At 41.8% G+C, this 20,273-nt stretch overlaps 1 protein-coding gene across 3 annotated transcripts in view; it reads right to left on the bottom strand.

The window, feature by feature from the left end:
• SRGAP1 (SLIT-ROBO Rho GTPase activating protein 1) overlaps positions 1 to 20,273 on the bottom strand; it is a 111,947-nt gene that overhangs the window by 56,987 nt on the left and 34,687 nt on the right. Inside the window, exon 1 of one of the 3 annotated variants that reach the window (XM_083399491.1) lies at positions 9,344 to 9,401. The exons of the other annotated variants lie outside the window; for them this stretch is intronic. Coding sequence (XP_083255617.1) covers positions 9,344 to 9,392 — 49 coding nt within the window. The 5' untranslated portion in view covers positions 9,393 to 9,401. Of the gene's footprint in view, positions 1 to 9,343; positions 9,402 to 20,273 lie in introns of those variants that run through there. 3 annotated transcript variants of the gene reach the window in all.

Here is a 20,273-nt window from a genome sequence, read left to right as displayed (position 1 = left end):
ATCCAGCAACCATCAAACTTGCCTTTATAATAAATGGTCCAGGAAACCTCAGGGCCTGTAAGCACTAACAAGTCTGACACCATTTCTGAGGGGCCGCATAAGGATTATTGGTGGCTTTCTCGCTTCAAAAAGTTTCTCAGCTGAATGTGGTACACCTACTGTGCTTAGTACGCCTGAAACAGAATGCTACATTATCTTTATTTCTAATTTTGATAACTTGGTTTTCAACCCATACATTGGCCTAAGAAGGCCACAAAAGTTACTAGCCTGCAAAAAAGAAAAGAAGGCAGGGAAGGAGGAGGAAGTATTGTCCTGCTGGAGGCTGCAAAAGAAGGAATAGACAACTTCAATACAGCAGCTCCTTGCATTTCTATTCTGGGCAAGGGGAGGGCTTCCCTCCTCTGGTAGCCCACTTGGTTTCCATACTGTGCCCAGAGGCGAACAGAGTGATTCATCCCTCTTCTGCCAGCTCACTCACTCACCTGAATGCAGTTTCTTGTCGCCTTGGGCTACCAGGTGTGTGCTGAAATATGAGGTTGAGTTATATATACTGTACCACCATATACATACTTATCTTCTCAACTCATTTCATGCGTCTATTACGTAGAGTTGGCCATGGCCTATGAAAGGACTTGCCCAAGTAAACCAGTCAGTCGCTGGAGGTCCACAGAACTACTTTTCTTTTTGTGGCTGCAGACAAATGCAGCTACTCTTCTGAATTAAATATGCATCTTCTATCCCACAAAACCAAATGGATCCTGGCACGCAAAATCCAAAATGGTTGCCTAGACTATATTAAGATGCTACTCACTAAGGTATATTAGGAGTGCCAAAATGCTCCATGTAGCTGCAGGAACCTTTGGGGTGTTTTTTATTGTTGTTGTTCTTGGCTATTCATAATTACAGCTGATAGTCATTTGGCTGCCTACACCCAGAGGCATCTGAATTGATGGCACTCTGCCTGCCCACAAGTTGGTAGGCCTGAAACAACACAGCGGCAATGCTGAGTTACAATTTGGGAACCATCCCCCCTGCAGAAACTGGCCATCTGTGCCAGCAATTAAGTGCTGGCATTACATCTGTCCTTCGTGTTGATCACGCAGAAAAGTCTGTATTCTGCTCTCTGGCTGGTGGGGTCTGGGAACTTGAGGTCAAATCAAGGGAAGGAACAGAGTCTTCCCTTGCACTGTCTTGATTTCAAAGTGTCACTGCCCAAACAAAGCAGAGATGCATTCTAATATCCTTTCATATTTATCTTCAAATTCTCAGCTTGAGGTAAGAGCTTGGGTATCAATAAAGAGCAACGTTTTTGCTCTCTCGCATTCACACTGGAAATGAAACTGGAGTAGGTGAGATGATGCTTTGAGAAGGAATAGTGCTGCATGGAAGGACCCTTTCACAGTCACTGCTTCCATGCCGGTTAACAAACTCTGTTCCCTCCTTAATCACACAATGGTTGCACTGCAGTCAGGTAGGTACGATATAATGCACTATCAGCAATGTTCAGAGACATAGTGGACTAGAATGTAGCCTCCTGTTTTGTCTAGTGAAGATATACTTTTGGATATGACGAACACATAAGAGCACAATCCTCCGGAGATATCTTAGGCTCCCGTCAAGGTCAGAACTATCAGAACCCTTGACAACTGTTGGAAGGAAAGCTGAAAAAGCAGAGCTACTACAGTATTATAATCAAGTCCCTGTAGAAACCTCTGCCTACAGCTAACTTGGCTGAATAGCAATAGATGCCTAGCAAACACAGGAGAGCAGTCAAAATGTACTTGACAATCTGCTTTCAGTTGTGAGGTGCTTTAGAATTAATATCTATCTATCTATCACCCCTCTTATGCTCTGAGAGTTCTAAAAGCAGGAGAGAAAATTACTTCAATAACTCTCCTTCAAATGACTCTTCCCCCCTCCTCCTTTTTTTGTAGCACTGTTACAAATACCAAGCACTTGGAAATCTTTTGACAAGAGCATTTTGGAGGACAATCTTCCACTCCTCTGCAGTGGTGTGCCGTAAGATTGATTTACATTTATTAAAATATTTAACATATTTTGCTGCTGGTTCTATTCTCTCCAAAGGATAGATACTAAATCCTCTGCATTTGAGGCACACTGCCAAAGACAATTAAAATAAAAAGGGTAAATAATGGCAAAGAGATGAGACAAACCATACTGCATAAAGCAGTCTTAATGACAGAGCAATGACACTAGCTATAAAATAAATTAACAGGGAAGCTAAGAAATTATTAAAGTCACTATAAAGCACCAGTGAGGCCAAATTTGCAAAACTCCCCATAGCACTTCAGTCAGGGTTGTTTTAATCAGTGCTTGAGGTGGCAAGTCTATGCAGCCTTAAAGCCCAATTAAACACAGTGGGACTTGCACCTCATGTTGGATTATCAGACTGCAACCTTTAACAACAACCTGTGGGACCAGCTTCCAAGTAAAATGTGTTTAGGGTCATGATCTTTTTTTTAATCAGGAGCCTAAGGCTGCAATACTAAGCATGCTTACCTGGGATGAATGCCAATCAATTCTATGAGCGAGCTGCTCTGAGGCTTTACAATATGGGGGGGGGGGGGCATTGTCTCCAATTGCCTCCCCCTACCTGCATGCAGTGCCTCCACCACATCCCATAGTATTCTAGAGGGTCTCCAAGAGTGGCTTTGGAGGGAGCATAGGGCCAGTGTTAGACATGAGCTATAAGGCCTGCCTAACTGGTATCTGAAACATGGTGCTGTTATCATCAGATTTCTTTAAGTTCAGCATGGAATGTCAACCCATTTGCTAGAAAAGCTACTCTTTGTGGACCATAAGGCAGAATAATGTACCGGGTTTTGTTCACACTAGTAGCTTGAAACTCTGCAAGGTGGTGAGTTTCCAAGTTGCTTTTTCTCCTGCCACATCATAACAGGAGCAGTGATGCCTTCACCCAGTGATTTCTTCTGAGTAAAGCTTTCATCTGCACATGCGCTGTTCACACCACAAGAGAATCACGGCTTCCATTTTCAAATCAGATGGAAGCTGGTTTGAGGGGAAGTGCGTCAAAGAGGAGTATTTCTTGAGAAGCCACAAGATACAGAGTGACATTCTCCCTTGAGGGAAAAGCCTTCTCTGGCAAGAAACAATATCTAAGGTGCAGAAGAAGGAGGATCCATCAACAGTCCTAGGTATTTTTGAGGTTTCATGAATCCTTTGATATGAAAGAAGCAAGACAGCTCTTGAACATGATGCAGGATTGCTTCATTGGCAGGACTTGGGACAGGGATGAAGGCAGACATCTGATGTATCATATGGGAACGATTGTATTAATTTGTTTGTTTCTGTTGCTACAGCCTAAGGTCCCAGTGTGGGGTGCAGCATTAAAACACAACAGTAAAACAAATAAAACAAAACAATTTAATGCACCATCTCTATCTCATTAATCCAAAAGTATAGCTTTTGCATTGGGTTGGACTTGTGCATCTTATCTCCCTCCCCGATTCCTTCTTGTTCAAATTATGTTTTTCTCAGGACATGGGATCTGGACTAAACCTTCAAATATGCAGAAATGCATACTGAACTCCATGCACACATGGATGGGTATGTTGGATTAAAGGTTTCTTTTATCATGGGATGACAATCTCCTAGCCTAAAGCCCTGCAAGTGGTTCTGCCAGGAACACTGTTACAGACTTCCCCCTATGATTATCTTACAGACACAAATCCAACATCAGAAGCAGCAATATTCAAAAAATAGTAGGGCAGCATTTCAACCACCCAGGATGCTCTGCTGGTGACCGTAAGATGGACATCCCAGAACAAAGGAACTTCAAAGGGAGACTGCATTGTGAAACTGCTGATTTACAATTTATCATGAAGTTTAATTCTACTGACTGTGGTTTGAATCAGGAGAACAGGTTTACTCGCTACATGTGATAATTAGTTTACCAATGTTTGTGCATGGTCACTGTCAAGCTCTAATGTAATTGTCTCTGTACTTTATTCACTGACTCTACTGCTTACAGTTCCCCCACATGCCCACCCATGCGCAAACATACCTGCCACTTAGGGTAACACTCCATGCATCTGATGAAGTAGACTTCAGGCCATAAACGTTTGTGCCCCAAGAAATTTGTTGGGTCTTCGATGTGCCACAAAACTCTCTTGTTGTTTTCAAACACACAGTTAACTTTTATTGATGTAAGAAATTAGAACTGGGGGACTCAGTCATTGAGCTGACCTCATTATAGTTGTGCATACCACCAGCTTTGCATTTAAAAAGCCTGCGGCAGGAGCAGTGGCGGAGCAAGCCAATCGGGCACCTGGGGCGGTGTGCGTGCCCTGCGACATGGGGTGGGGCCAGCTGCCAATGGGGCGGGGCCAGCCGGGACAGGACGCTCCGTGGGGCCTCCAAGGAGTCTGCCTGGCTCCTCCTACTCAGCCACCCTAAAGCTGAGGGAGAGGTGGCGGGCAGACTCTTTGGGGCAGTGTGAAGCCTGCGGGCGCCCAAGGCACCGCATCACTCCCAGGAGAGACGCATGGCTCAGGCACACTGCAGGCCCTGCGGTGAGTGCCACCTGGCCATTTTGTCACCCCCCTCAGTGGTGACACCCGGGGAGACCCGCCCCCACTTCCTCCACCCCTGGGCAGGAGAACAATTAAGTTCGCCTCATGGAAGAAATCAGAATCTTTTAGAAATGTTTTGGGGACTGGAGATATGTAACCAAGTTAAAATAAAACAAACCACCACAAGGTAACTGCTTCCTTGGAAACTAATAATAAGTTCTGCCCCAACAAAGAGGAAAGCTGTAGACAATATGGATAATACAGTACAAGTATAGGAGCCACGTTACAACAAAACTAGTGGCTTCTAGATGCTCATTGCTGTTTATGAGAAGTGTAGTGTTGTTTTTACAGAATAAAAAACCCCTGTAATGTGTTTGAAAGCACAACTGAACTGCAGCACACATTTAGAAGGCAATAACAAACCTAACTGCAATTGAGACCCATTTTATTTTAAACTTCCTCACAAATCCCTTCCTCAGAAATCCCAGTAACTGTAGTGAGATTTACTTAGGAAGAAATAAGCATAAAACCATGCCCTTCTCTAATTATTTTAAATATTTAGGGCTGACAAATCTGCCATGCTTTCAGAATTATAAAATACTGTACTTTTATTAACTTAATAAAGATGTTGCAAGACTTGAGTGGTTTCTGAGTCAGAAAGTCAGGTTCTGAACTCATTTAGAGTCTAAAATGAAACATGAAGGGTAGGTTTGGACAGTCCAAAAATGGCTGCTGAGAGGATAAAGGAGCTGGTGAGAGGATGAAACACTTTTGATTATTGTTGGGAAGGTGCTTAATTCTAGCTTCCCACTGCTAGGGAGCTTAAATTGGATTGAGGAGCCTATTTAATTAAATGTAGCTTTCATTGTTATAAAGGAAGGAGAGGATGTCCCCCTTGGGTGCTGGAGTTAATGGCATAGACAGGAAAAGAAATATTTTGTATCCAGAGCTTAAGTTTTTATGACACTGGACGCCCAAAGTAGAGGTCAACAGGCTGCCCCCTTTTTCTCTCATACCAGTGACCTAAATAAGGTATTGTTCATGTGTAGTTTGCAAGAATATTTTTTTAAAGAATCAACTAAAAGATGTTAAACGTCAATGCAAAACTAATGGGATATTAAGAGGAGTAAACTGAACCTCAATCATCTCACACACATCACATCCTTTTCTTCAAAGAGGCATACTGCACTAACCGTCCAACTTTCTTTCCTAGGTAAGTAATTGCCAACCTGAATTCTTTTCTTGAAATGGCAGCCCTGTTCAGCCTCCATACAAAAGGACACAGCACAGAATATATGAAAGCACCGAGTCCAAGTTGGAACAATATAAATCACTCCTGTCCCTGTTAACATATGACACTGTGGTGAATTTTTTTAAACGTAAGGTGCTACATAGTGACACTCTTCATTTTGCTTTATTAAAACATTTTAAATTTATTTTATACCTAGAGAGAGATACAAAAGTCACCATTTGCAACCTAAGGAACAATAAAACAGTGTAGAAATGAATAGAAAAGCAGTAGCACGCTTGGTTTTATTTGCATGTGCAGCTAGTTGGAGTGCCATTCCTCCCACATATGCAAGAACTGGATTATTCAAGCAAGAGACATTATATTCGGCAAAGAATTGGACATGAGAAAGGTTAACACACTCTCACCCTGCATTAGAAGCCAGATTGATAAAGGACAACATACTTCCCTGTCTGTCAGGTGCTGAATGAAAGCAAGCCTTGTCATATGCAATACTCCTTAATCAAAGGCAAGTTTTATCATAAAATTGTATCACCTCAGATGCTTGTATGAATGGGCCCTTAGCCACACCATGCACTCTTTATTCTTTATTAAATGACTGTTAAATTTCCAAGTCACCTTCCTCAAGACTGATGCAATCGATGTGAATTCTGATTTGCAGGCACCCTGCATTTATAATTAAAGTGCACCTACGAGCATGTATGAACTGAAACAGGCATCTTTATTGAAGGTGTCCTTGGTATTCTGACTACTCCCGGAGAGATCACCTAGCCAGAAGGATCGTTCTGCTCCCTGTCATTTCCAACCTTGCATAGCACAGACATATTTTGTGATGCAGACTCTGTTTCAGGTTACGTGCAACTCATATCCTCATAAATTATTGGAAACCCGCACAGCTAAAATTCTTCTACTGAATGTTAAAAATAAAACGTGCCTTTGAAGGAGATTTAGATTATCCAAGCGTAAAATGCAATGAACATTGACTGCATACACTTTTCTTTAAGCCAGGGATAGGAGATGGACAATGAGATGAGAAAAGAAGAATATATTTGTGTCCTGCTAATATCTGCCAGCTTCTCCACTGACAAGAGAGAAAGCGTCAAAGGTTCAAAGGAGAGCTAAGCGCGTGCACACACACACGCACAAATAAAAATGTGTGGGAAAGCAGCAAGAAGCTATATGACCCCATCTCCAATGCCTATGTATTTAGCATTAGACTGAAAGGGTCCTACACAAGTAGTTGTGTGTTGGGCTCCTCCAATTGCACATGTATGCATGTATGTAGTAGGCCCCTTTTACACAGACACTAAAATGTGGAGATGTAATATGTGAGGCCCGCTTCCCCCTCCATACATTCAGTGAGCATGTGGGCGTTCAGAAATGTGTATGAGGTTCTAAAGTTTACCCTTGTATATGAGGAAGGGGAGGTTGCCCACTCCAAGCAGCCGGTTTCAGAGAACAATTAAAAGTGGGGGGTTGTGAATCAGATTGCTTATTGCCATGTCTTTACCCTTACGCGGTCACCATTTAGACATCTTCAGCATCATGTTCCAAAAAACACATTGAATCATCTATGGGATAAAAACATACATTCACCAGTGTGATTGGTTCACCAATGAAAAGTCATGATTTCACACATTTTTAAAACCATGGATTTTATTGAATCTGTTGCAAATAATTTTCCAAACCACTAACAGTCTTTACTATCTAGCTGCCCGGGGAGGGGGGGGGCGGACCGACCAGTACCCTCATAAAATATCTTCACAATATCACCCGTTTTGAAATACTTTATTTTTAACAGACTAAAATAATCAGCAATTACTTAGAAAAGCACTTAGACTGGCTGATTGCCCAATATAGACCTCGTTGAATTTTCATTATCTAAAATTCAATGCTACAAACAGAAAGCCAAAGACATGTAACTATTAAGCCGAGTGAGGAGACCTGCTTAAAGAGGCAGTCATTTTAGTGCTCGGTGCAGAGAGTGCTTATAAACCTGTCACTGCTCCTAGGCATTTCTTGATCTTTTCCATCTGCATTTTTTTTTAAGTCGAATGATTTGTTTCACAGAACGAAGGAAACCACCCCCTTGTTTTTCGAACTGTCATTCACCCTGTGTTTAATCATTCCAAAGTGCTCTGCCATATCTCAGGCACTAAAGCCTGAGTATTTGCACTTGTTCTTCCTTTTAAGTGTGTGAGAGAGAACACAGCTTGGCAGCTGCTTAGTTAGAATGCCAAATTTCTGTTCACTTGCTGGTTGTAATTCACCCACGGTCACGTTTCATCTGGATTACCGTAAGAGCCATTTGCTTAGGTAATGTACTTATTTAAAATGCCACAAAGCGATAAGGGGCATGTATTACATTATTCAGGCTGAAAGCCAAGGCCTGCAGTGCATGAGGGCCCAAAGATTCTTGGAGGGGGGGCACCAAACCCAGAAAGCATTTTAAAACAATCATATACAATACTTTACTTGTATGCAACAGTTATGTGACAATTCCAGTTTGCTTTTATTTATTTTTCTGTCACAGAAATGTACCAGAGAGGCCTGCAGTGGGAATTTGTAATACAGTGGTACCTCAGATTAAGTACTTAATTCGTTCCGAAGGTCCGTACTTAACCTGAAACTGTTCTTAACCTGAAGTACAACTTTAGCTAATGGGGCCTCCTGCTGCTGCTGCTGCGCCACTGGAGCCCGATTTCTGTTCTCATCCTGAAGCAAAGTTCTTAACCTGAAGCACTATTTCTGGGTTAGCGGAGTCTGTAACCTGAAGTGTATGTAACCTGAGGTACCATTGTATTTGAATTTAACTTTGTCATTTCAATTAATATTATGTATAAAGATGCATGTTTCTTCTTCTCATAATCATCTTTCATATCCAATCAGAAAATATGTAACTGGTTACTTGGTGTATAATCAAAATAAACTGGGACATATCCCCCCCCCCCACAAAAAACAGGTGGAAGGGAAGAAAAGGAGGACAGCAGCCAGTATTGCCTGTGGCACCCTTGACTATCCTTCAAGACACTGCAGGGTGCCACAGCACACTGGTTGAAAACCACTGCTCTAGAGCATTGTAAAACAAGCTTGCTGCATTATACATGTGATATTTGAAGATGGCTGGGGCTTGGTCACTGGGGGAACAGAAAAGTCAAGCCACAGTGGTCACCTGAATTGCTGCTGATCTCAATGTTTCTTCACTTGAACAATCTTCCCGTTTCCCCTTCCAGTTCTCTTTCCTACCGAACTTTCAAAAGGGCTCCATAGTTCAGTGGCAGAGCATCTGCTTGGCATGATGAAGGTCCCATGTTTAATCTGCAGGTGGGACTGGGAATGTCCCCTGACCGAAAGCCTGGAGAGCTGGGGCCAGTCTGGTGCCATGGACAATATTAAGCTAGATGGACCAACTGTCTGACTCAGCACAAGGCAATTTCCTATGTTCCTATGAGCTACCAGGTGCCTCCTAATATGATTTCCCTGCATGTTTCTGGGATCCCTTTAACCGCCCAACCAGATTTCCCTGAGAGGCAGATCCTACCACACTCCTTGCCAACTTCCATAACTCCCTGCAGAGACAACATCTTCATGTAGCTGTCTTAGAAAGAGAACAGAACCCTTGGAACTGTCCAAGGTTCTGCTCTTGTCTGCCCTCTGACTGTGACCTGCCCTGGCTTCACTGGATACGAAGCCTTAAGCCCTCATGGAACTGGATAGCTTATGCAGCTAGGCTTCCTCCTTCCTAAAAAACACACCCAAAAAAACACACTCATAAAAACGCTGTATCTTTTAATATCCATGCAACAGTATTGGTTTTCCAAAAAAAAAAAAACTCATAAAAAAGCTGTATCTTTTAATATCCATGCAACAGTATTGGTTTTCCTAACCAAACTTGAACTCTTGTAAGTTCTCCATGCAGCCTGCCTCTCGATAGTGTAGGGCTACAGGAACAACCGTTCTTCCTACCCTTTGTGTTTGCCAGTCATATGCTTTCTTCTGGTCATGCTCCCCGGAAAATTAAACTCCTGTCTGTTAGGGACTGGGAGTTGTCAGCTGTGGACTCTTGTGGACTCTGCCACTGTCATACGTACTTGTGATACCTTTGTGCCTACTAGGTTGTGCTTTGTTTGCGTACGGCGTTGGATCACATCACAGGGCTATTTTGTTTTTCGTTAAGTCTCTCCATGCACAACATTGTAATTGAGCATTTGTCAGTGTCTGTGTTAATATGTCATTTCTTCTTTAAAAAGGTTTCATTTTGCCACCTACTTTGTGGCTGGGGGTATGCAGGATGTAGCCAATGAGACACATGACAGATGTGCCAGTTGTTAAAAGCTACAGCTTCCGTGCCCAGTGTCCATGCTGGCCAAGGTCAAGGGGAATTGTAGCCCACAATGTATGGAGGGTACCGCTTTGAATACTGTCCTGATCCAGTCCATATTCAGCAGAGCTTAGCAGCTGTTTCATATCATGGGACCCTAATACTGCCTTGCCCAAGTGTGGTATTTTTATCTGTAACTTCAAAATGAATTGCTATGGATGTTGTTTCAATATGGGGCATTTCTTTACTCATTTTGCAAAAACAAACTACTGTATAGTAACAGGAACAAGACAGATGCAACGCTGGCTTTGTAATGTCTGGAATGTTGGTAGTTTGTTTTACTGGGGGAAACGGGTTATTATTTATGAAAGGAGATACGACACTTGGAAATGAATGAGAGGTTAAATCTATTTCTTGCCTGAAGAGACTGCAAGAAAAAAAAGGGTTAGGTGTGAATTAGGCAGAAGAAAAGAAACTACAAATCAGAAGTTTCAGAGCTGATTTTTCACCATAGCTATACACAGTTAATCTACACATACTGTATGTACATTAGCGAATCAGAAACAAGGATGCAAGCTGAATACAGTGGTACCTTGGGTTACAGACGCTTCAGGTTACAGACTCCGCTAACCCAGAAATAGTACCTCGGGTTAAGAACATTGGTTCAGGATGAGAACAGAAATAGTACGGCAGAAGGGGGAGACCCCATTAGCTAAAGTGGTACCTCAGGTTAAGAACAGACCTCCAGAACGAATTATTTCTGTTTGAATAATTCTCATAATTCACCATTCACCTATTTGCCTTGGTGAGGAAGAATTGCACCAGGCCATGTAAGTGAGGCATGGATATCCAGTGGATCTGGGAACTGCTATTTGTGCAGCTCTCACTTCTGCCATAAAAGGCTATCGGTCTAATTTGGTATATGGCGGCGTCAAATATTCATAATTTCAATAACCGGAAAAAGAAATTAAATGCGTCACTGGTGGGGTAGACTGGGACCTACTGGGTGTTGGGCTGTCGATTCGCAAGAGTTTCTGATTACCAAATTCCTAGGCTGCAGATGTGCATCCTGTTCTTTAAGTGTCCCCACCCCCACCCCCATAAGCCACGATTCCGCATTTGAGTCTGGTTGGTGAACCAAAGGGGTCTTTCAAAACCCCCAAATTCTAGCCAGCCCTTAAGGACTGCTGCAATTCACTGTCCCGTTTTCTTTGAAATCGGTGCAACATTTCTTGGGGATAAGCATCAGAAAGCAGAAGCTGAGACTTGGACAATAAATGGTTAAGACAGATCTACCTGCTGCTCTTGGAGGCTAATAGGATGGCTGGTTGGGATAGGAAACAGAGGAAGAATAATAGAATTGTAGAGTTGGAAGGGACCACAAGGATCATCTAGTCCAGGCACCCCCAACCTTTGGCCCTCCAGATATTTTGGACTACAATTCCCATCATCCCTGACTACTGGTCCTGTTAGCTAGGGATCATGGGAGTTGTAGGCCAAACATCTGGAGGGTTGCAGGTTGGGGATGCCTGATCTAGTCCAATCCCCTGCAATGCAGGAATCTTTTGCCCAATGTGGGGCTTGAACCCATAGCCTTGAGATTATGAGCCTCATGCTCTACTGACTGAAGACGGCACTAAGCAGGTTCTGTAGAGCTGAAATTAGAGTTCCAATGCCCTGAATCTCACTAAAATTGGAGTTAAAGTGAATGCTGCATGAAACAATTCATTGTCACAATAGGTATCAGATCCTGATTGTGCAGAGTCTCTTTGTGTTGCTCAATTTTCTACAGAACAAACTTCCCCACTTTTATTTTCAGTGCTATGTGGCTGAGCAAGCTGTCACAAAGTGTATGTGCCTCCTATATCGATTTTTTTTTTAAGGTGCAAAGAAATAAGCGTCTCTGTAAAAAATGTTTTGTCTTGTGCTGCTAGAAAACAACCCGCAGAGAGGCCCAGCAGCTGTCATTGGGATTAAGTACTGAGGAAAAGCACAATCATATGAAAAAAAAAGCTAAAAAAAGCAAAAGCAAAAAAACCCAGCACCACTGTAAGGAAGGAAGAGGCATGGTCACATTTGATTTCTCTCTTCTTGTGTTAGGAAGAGGAGTATATAATAGTAATCCGCTGAATTATGAGTCATTGAGGAAAAGGGTTTTCTTTTTTTTTAAAAAAAGTGTCTAATAATTTACAACAAAATATAATAGGGAAAGCAAAAGCAATAGGGAATCAAACTAGGCATCCTAAGCAGAAATAAATGAAGTGTGAAATATGTATTAATATGTTTGGGCAAAACCCAACCACAGTTATGCACTTTGAAGACCTATTTGTTTCAATGAGTATTAAGCACAAGTTAATTTTGGCTCTATTCATATATAATGCCAAACCACTGTTTGCACTTCTGCATTGCTTTCTGCCTAGCTTCCTGTTTAGCAGAAACCACTGTCTTTACTCTTGAACAGGCAAATTATAGTCTCCAACCCAGAACTGGAAAACACATTTTGATTTGTGGTTTCCAGTTGTGGCTAAAAGGGCAAACCACTTTTTCCTAATTCAGATGCAACAGAAAACTATGGCTTGCACTCCATAGTAAGTCAGGGAAGGACTCAAAGCACATATAAGGGATAAGGGAATGAGAGGAAAAGTGAGTGTTCAGACTGTCTCACTCAAGTAAAAGGTAAAGGTACCCCTGACCATTAGGTCCAGTTGCGGACGACTCTGGGGTTGCGTGCTCATCTTGTTCTATAGGCCGGGTGAGCCGGCGTTTGTCCGCAGACAGCTTCCAGGTCATGTGGCCAGCATGACTTCTGGCGAACTAGAGAAGCGCACGGAAACACCGTATACATTCCCCCCGGAGCGGTACCTATTTATCTACTTGGACTTTGACATGTTTTCGAGCTGCTACGCTGGCGGAAGCAGGGACCGAGCAACAGGAGATCACCCCATTGCCGGGATTCAAACTGCCAACCTTCTGATTGGCAAGCCCTAGGCTCTGTGGTTTAGACCACAGCACCACCCACGTCCCGTCTCACTCAAGTACTCAGATTAAATGTCATGGCTAAAAATTGGCCACTTTTTCTTTAGCGCTAAAAGAACTAAGTCAGCATGAGTCAGCGGCCTACAATGACTCATGAAACCTTTCACCTAGTTGTACCTGTATATATAGAGTGGTCTGAGGGACGTGGGTGGTGCTGTGGGCTAAACCACAGAGCCTAGGATTTGCCGATCAGGAGGTCGGCGGTTCGAATCTCCGCGAGGGGATGAGCTCCCGTTGCTCGGTCCCTGCTCCTGCCAAGCTAGCAGTTCGAAAACACGTCAAAGTGCAAGTAGATAAATAGGTACCACTCCGGCGGAAAGATAAACGGCGTTTCCGTGCACTTAGTCATGCTGGCCACATGACCCGGAAGCTGTACGCCGGCTCCCTCGGCCAATAAAGCGAGATGAGCGCCGCAACCCCAGAGTTGGCCACGACTCGACCTAATGGTCAGGGGTCCCTTTACCTTTATATAGAGTGGTCAATGTTGGTGTGGTGGTGGGTTGATTAGTTAGTGAAAAGCTGGTAGTGTTGATGTGTGTGCAGTTGGTTGGTCACTTTGCAGATAAAGACTTTTAAGAATAAAAGCAGAAAGTACTCTGCAAGGACACTCTTCTCGTGGACTCTTTTATGCTGACAAGGGTCCGAGGACCAGGCTGAGGAGACAAAGGAAGTCAGAACCTTTTCTTTTTCAAACACTGACATTAAATGTGAACAGAGTCTCTGCCACTGAAATCTAGGATACAAGAGGTGCTTAACTTTAGTTAGGTCATGGCCTGTCTTCTTTCTAAAAATGGTATCTGTGAGAAGAACCAACTACACAGGCATCCATGCCATGCCCTTGTTTTGGAGAAGTATTGATTTGAATGTCCTTTTAGATACCACCCAGGGTTGAAGATTGAGTAGATACCCATTTACTGGATACCTCCTCAAAAGCAACATGCCCTCTTACATATTTTTTAACACATACATTCCAAAATACAGCACAGTCACAAGAAATAGTACTACTGAGTGAGCCATAGTTCAATACTTAGAAAACAAAAGATAGCGTAAATGATCTGCAAAACACATTTTCAAGTGCTTCTACTGTTCTACAAACACATTTTCAAGATCTAGCGTTACCTGTTTACATTGTTCTTCTCTTTCAAGAGTGAACACGGGAAGCCTTTCCGCTTATGCACTCAAACTGACTGTCACAGGGACAGATGAAAACTGTCCTCGATGCTTCCTTTAGTTTAACAAACAACAAACATCTCCTGGCTCTTGAGAGCTGCGTTGTCTAAACTTTAAAAGGCAGGAGTTTCTGGCAGCTGCCTACACCTGCACACTCAGAAACTGCACTCTCAACAACTGAGATGATGTGGTGGAACTAAGGTTATTACACAGAACAAGAGTGTCTGTTGTGAACAGAAATAAAGAAAGGCTGCTTTAAATATCAAAAGAGTCATTCTGGACACATGTATAGGGTTGCATCCAATCATGTCCTTCTTGAGAGCAGACCCACTGAAATTAATGTACCTAAGTTAGTAAGGTTAATTCACTGCAATGGGTCTACTCTGAGTACAACTAATGTTGGTTAGTCTGTAAAATGATTTTGTTGCTTGTTTGAAAATAAAACAACTCAATAAAATATTTATCCGCCCGTTTTAAGAACTGTCTACAGCTGTTTTTTATTTGTAAACATTTGTTCCCCAAATTGTCACCCAGAGATCTCAATTTTAAAAATCTATTTGTCATTATTATATCAAGATGCTGATAACTTTGATATCAAAGTTTTTTTATATCAAGATGCTGATAACAAGATCCACATAACTTTGCATTTTCAATGTTACTGACTCCAAGCCAGAAACAGTGATTTCTAACCTGATAAAGAGTTGATGTTTATCCTGTAACACAAGACGGAAGTGAATGCAGTGCTAACAAGGCTTGAATTGGGTGCTTTATGACCCTCCATATGTTGCTGGACTCTAATTCTCATCCGCCCATTCCAGCATGACCAATGGTCAGATATGGTGACAGCTGTTGTCTAGGAACATCTGAAAGGCCACATGTTACTTTCCCTCCTTTGTAGCCAGATGTGCATCTCAATGCAAACACATGTTTAACCTAGCTGAAGATGTTCTCCACAAATTTGGTCAAAATGTCTGGAGCTTTCAAAGGCTGATAGGTATTCAAAATGCTATGGAATTACGTCTGGCTGGACTTGCCACCAACTTCTAAACACACATTAGGACAAAGGTGAGAAAAGGCTGTGCGACTGTAAACTCTATATTTATGACAGGAAATCCTGTGGAGGAAGAAGTCGGGGACAGCCATGATCTTGCTGCCCTTCCACATGATGACTAAATACTTGGAAAAGAATGACAGCATAGAGCTTCTGATCCCCACCTGCATCTGATATGCATATGTGCGTTCGCATCCTGAAAAACAGACTGCATAGGGGTCTGTTTCCCCTTATTTATTCGCCTTGCACAGGAAAGCTTCTTGATAGATTGTGCATAGGCTTTTAAATCCTATGGAATATTCAAGTTAACTACCTTTTTATCACATTCCAGCGCATTTTCACAAATCCTCATCTGCTTCATCAGATGGCTGTGTTTGCCTCATATCTCAGGTCAACACTAATTCCCATAATGATTACGGCTCCCCTCCCCCCCCCAAAAAAAAACCTCCAGTCAACAGAAATACCCAACACTATTTGCCTTTGTAAATGTGCGTGACTTCATTCCAAAAATCATACTAATCTGAGCTACTACGAATCTGCACCAAATTTAATTTGTGCTGACACAGATGCTACCCAATTCGGGTTGTTCTTGTTGGAACATTTTGAACGGTTTGCAGGAAACTTTTCCTTTTTCCCCAGTCGCCCTTTATTTCCAAGTGCCATATTCAACATGTGAAGAGTGTGATGCTATAAAAGAATTTGCTTTGTGGATCTGCACAAGGAAGTTCTTAGGCAGCAAAGGGGAAAGCAGAGGGCTCTGGAAGTGAAAACCTCAATGCTGAACGCAGAGCAGAATTGCTAAAAGTCAGGTACCTAGTATGACAATCACACATTTGACGGCCTGTCCAACTCACCCCACATTAGAAACTTGTATATCTCAAACTGCAGCAGAGGAAACAGCACTCATTCCTTCAAGTCACCGCTGCCCTTGCATACGTTTACTGTTTAAAACGTAACCACCGTGGCAAATAGAAGTACAGTGGTACCTTTGGTTAAGTACTTAATTCGTTCCAGAGGTCTGTACTTAACCTGAAAATGTTCTTAACCTGAAGCACCACTTTAGCTAACGGGGCCTCCTGCTGCCACCAGAGCACGATTTCTGTTCTTATCCTGAAGCAAAGTTCTTAACCTGAAGCACTATTTCTGGGTTAGCGGAGTCTGTAACCTGAAGCGTATGTAACCCGAGGTACCACCGTAGCTGCAATGACCTATGCTTTGAACATGGACAAGCTGAACTGACTACTCAACTAATCATTGTTTGGTAACTGGACCTATATTCATACGAATGAATGCAATGGTGTTTGGGCTCAAAACATTTTTGGGATTAATAATTATTCATATACTTTCCATATATTCTATCTTTCCTCATTCCTTATTTGCTTCCAGTTCCTCAGAGTTCAGCAATAAGAATAGCCATATTAAAAGAAAGAGAAAACCCTCTAAACTGGAATACATTTGGGAATGTTAGTATTAATTCAGCGCTGAAAATATTCTTATCTTCTTCCAGTGTCACATTAGGAAAACCCACCATCTTCCAACACACTCTCAGGACTATAGAGGTATTTCAGAAGCTCAGCTGCACTAGAATTTCAGAACTAATTTTAAAACAATACATAAAACAAAAACAATTAAACTGGGTAAATGAGTTGTTGCATTTAATAACAAACACAATAACGCACACATTACAAATATGTAATCACCCATTATGAAATGAACAATGTAAACTATTATTCTCCAGGGCTATAAAACCTACTCCATAAACAAACTTATTCAAATATTTCAGGATTACAGATAAACAAACATTTTATTAAAAAGTGAAAACTTGATTTAAGAACATTCAGTTCTTCATTTAAAAAGGCCATTCCTAACAATAATCAGCAAATGAAAACTTGCATGATTAAAAGCTCCCCATCTGGATTGCAGTTTTAGTTAGATTATAACTATAGGCTTTAACACAGATTGAAAATACCCCCCCCCCCAAATCAGGAAAACAATACAACCAAAAATTTTTTTAACGCTGCAACTTTGAAAAAATGCAACGTTTAATCTTCAAAAACGTATCCCAACCTTTCCATGAACTGTGCTCAAAGCTAAAGGATATTAAAAAAACACTACCTAATCTTTCAGACATTAAATATTCATATGAAATATTAGCTATGCATTTGGAGGCTACCATCAGTCTTGATCTATGGCGAAGCTTCTTTATCTAGACATGTAAAAGCAATATATAACTACTGCTATGATAACAGGTCTAATCATTCCCTCCATACTCTTGCTATTCACCATATGCCGAATGTGCATAATTCATAGGTTACACCAGATGCTGTCTTAAGGAAGCACCCTTTAAAAACATTCGCTGTGCTACTAAAGACACGCCACTGTTAATTACACGCCACAAAAATACGATTCCACAAAACTACAGCCTCCTAAATACTACACAGATGTACTGATCCTCAAGTTATACTATCAAGTCACCTATGTAGGCCATTAAGCTAATACACCAGCAGTCCAATTTGCCTATTGGATGCATTCGACTTTATTTTATTTATTTTTAAGAAGGTAAATCAAGTCATCTCTAAAGTTAAGGAAGCCAGTTTGAAAGCACAGTCAATGGAGGCTTGAGGAGACTTTGAACAAAGTATGAGCTAATGAGAAAGTAGCCACACAGAAATTAAGGTTTGGTCTGGAGGATCTGTTTGATGCTAGAAGTAGACAAGAATACTGAGCTACAGATGGGCCAATGGTCTGACTCACTAGAAGTCAGATTACTATGTTGTATTATCGCTCTCTGCTCACTAGACTGTATTCTACCAAACAATTATGTCCATTACTCTGTTCTGCATAAACAAATGGATGGGGGGGGGTGTGGAGTTAAGTGCCTACATTTCAATGTGCTTAAGCAAGCATAACTTAAGTGTTAAAGATTTAGGCCAGGGTATTTTGCAACTGAAAACAAAATGGTCCATGAGTCAAAAGGAAACAGCATTGTCCTTAACAAAAAAAACACACACAAAAAAAACAAGCTTGTGTACCATCAGGAAGGATAATGAAAGGGGGTGGGGGTAAGACAGGGGGTAGCAAAATAAGAATATAACATATTGCAAACTTCATTTTTATTCTCTTTATGTGTTCATTATGAAGTATTAGACAAGAATCGACAATCAGACATCATGATAAACCATTATGGGGATGGGAATGAGACTGTGGGAGTCTTGGGCTTGCACGCTTCCCCTTCCTTTCCCTCCTTCATTGCAAACATGAAGATTGGAAGCTTTCATTTCCATTTTTTTATTAACCATATTTAGCATTACACACACGCACCAAACGGTGGCTTGTTGAAACACTGCAGCTTCATAACAGCCCAGTTCACACATCACAGTATAATAAAAAAATTAAGGTCTTATATATATATTATAATGTTCATAAATGTACCAACCAAGCACGTACATAGATATGTGGACCACATGTCTGGAGCAGCACAGGAAGACCGTTCTGAAACTATTTTGACTCCCAAACTGACCAAATGTTTTCTCTGCAAGGAGGGAGCAAGTGAGGGAACCTTCCCAGTGTCTCAGGAATTGGGTAATCACCATCTCAAAGGAATGGCCAGACTACCAGGAAAGGCAATCAGATAAGGCATTATCAGATAACCTGGCAGACAGGAAAAACAACATTCAAATGTCTGTTGTAGACCGCCTTTTCTGTGATGTAGGTATGATGTTTGTGGGGGGTGGTCTTGGATTACACCCCTTCTGTGATGTATGTATGATGTATGAAGGGGTGGTCTTGAGCTCCAGGGCAGGGAATTTAAAATGTCTATATAAGGGCAGGCACACCTTTGTTCTGGGTCCTCCTCCTGCGTGTGAGGGGAGCAGCCTGTTGCAACAGCTTTAATAAAGATCAGGCTTACTAGCTGCTTTGCTTCTCAATATTCTTTGGTTGGCCTCTGTTATTTTCTCCTATTGATAGGGAACCCACTTAAGGACTCTATACGGGCTCTTGGATACCCCATAAGGGAAGAAGGTCAGATATTGTTTACAACAACAGCAAATCAGAATTCCATAGTGTTTTATACATTAAACAAGCCAATCTGGGTTCTCTTGCTGTTGAGTCTGCTAAAGCATGAAAGAAAGAAATCATGATCCCTGGTAGTGTGTTATGGCCAAACGAGGGCATGTGATTTCTTTTGTCTAACAAATCATAACCAGTAATCCAGGAACAAACCTTGGCTACAGACTGTGGTGTTGAGAGTGAAGCAATTCACCACCCCCAGTTCGGACACAATCCTAAAGCAAGTGATTGTACTTTGTTTCCTTTTCATGCTAACAGGGAGGAGCAAAATGGCCAAGACTGGTGCACTCATGGTAAACCTCTCAAACTTAAGGTTAACTGCAGTTTATCATGATGGGCCAACAATATCAATCCATGGTTTTATGTTTCATTATGTGAAACAAATCATAGTTAAGATTGACGACAGTTTAGAAGGTTCTGATCACACAACAAGCCACAGATGATAAAAAAAATAACTGCTTTTCACAGCAACATCAGTAAAGACAGAGGTGGGCATTCATCCTCAAATATTGCCTTGAGGTCAATGAATAATATATTCATTTTATTCTTCCAATTTAGTGCCTGAAAAACTGGGAATATTAGAAGTAAAACTGCATAACTGCGAATAAATCCATTATCACCTGGAACTCTTCTCACCAAGCTTTGCAACTCACAGCTGGTAAGTTTCTGATTTTGGGAATCTCTGCCCTCAAGAGCACTGCAGTGGAACCCCCCCCCCCCCAAGATTATACAAATTGTTTCAGGTTAACAAACAAAAAGCAAAAAAAAGAGAGCTTTCACCTTTCTGAGCATAGCCCGCTTGCAAGTCTTAGCTTTTCACAC

The sequence above is a fragment of the Podarcis tiliguerta genome (genome assembly GCF_965153285.1).
Source record: "Podarcis tiliguerta genome assembly, chromosome: 10".
In the NCBI taxonomy this organism is placed as follows: Eukaryota; Metazoa; Chordata; class Lepidosauria; order Squamata; family Lacertidae; genus Podarcis; species Podarcis tiliguerta.
The sequence above is the reverse complement of the archived record's forward strand: the minus strand, read 5'-3'. Positions and strand labels throughout refer to the sequence as shown.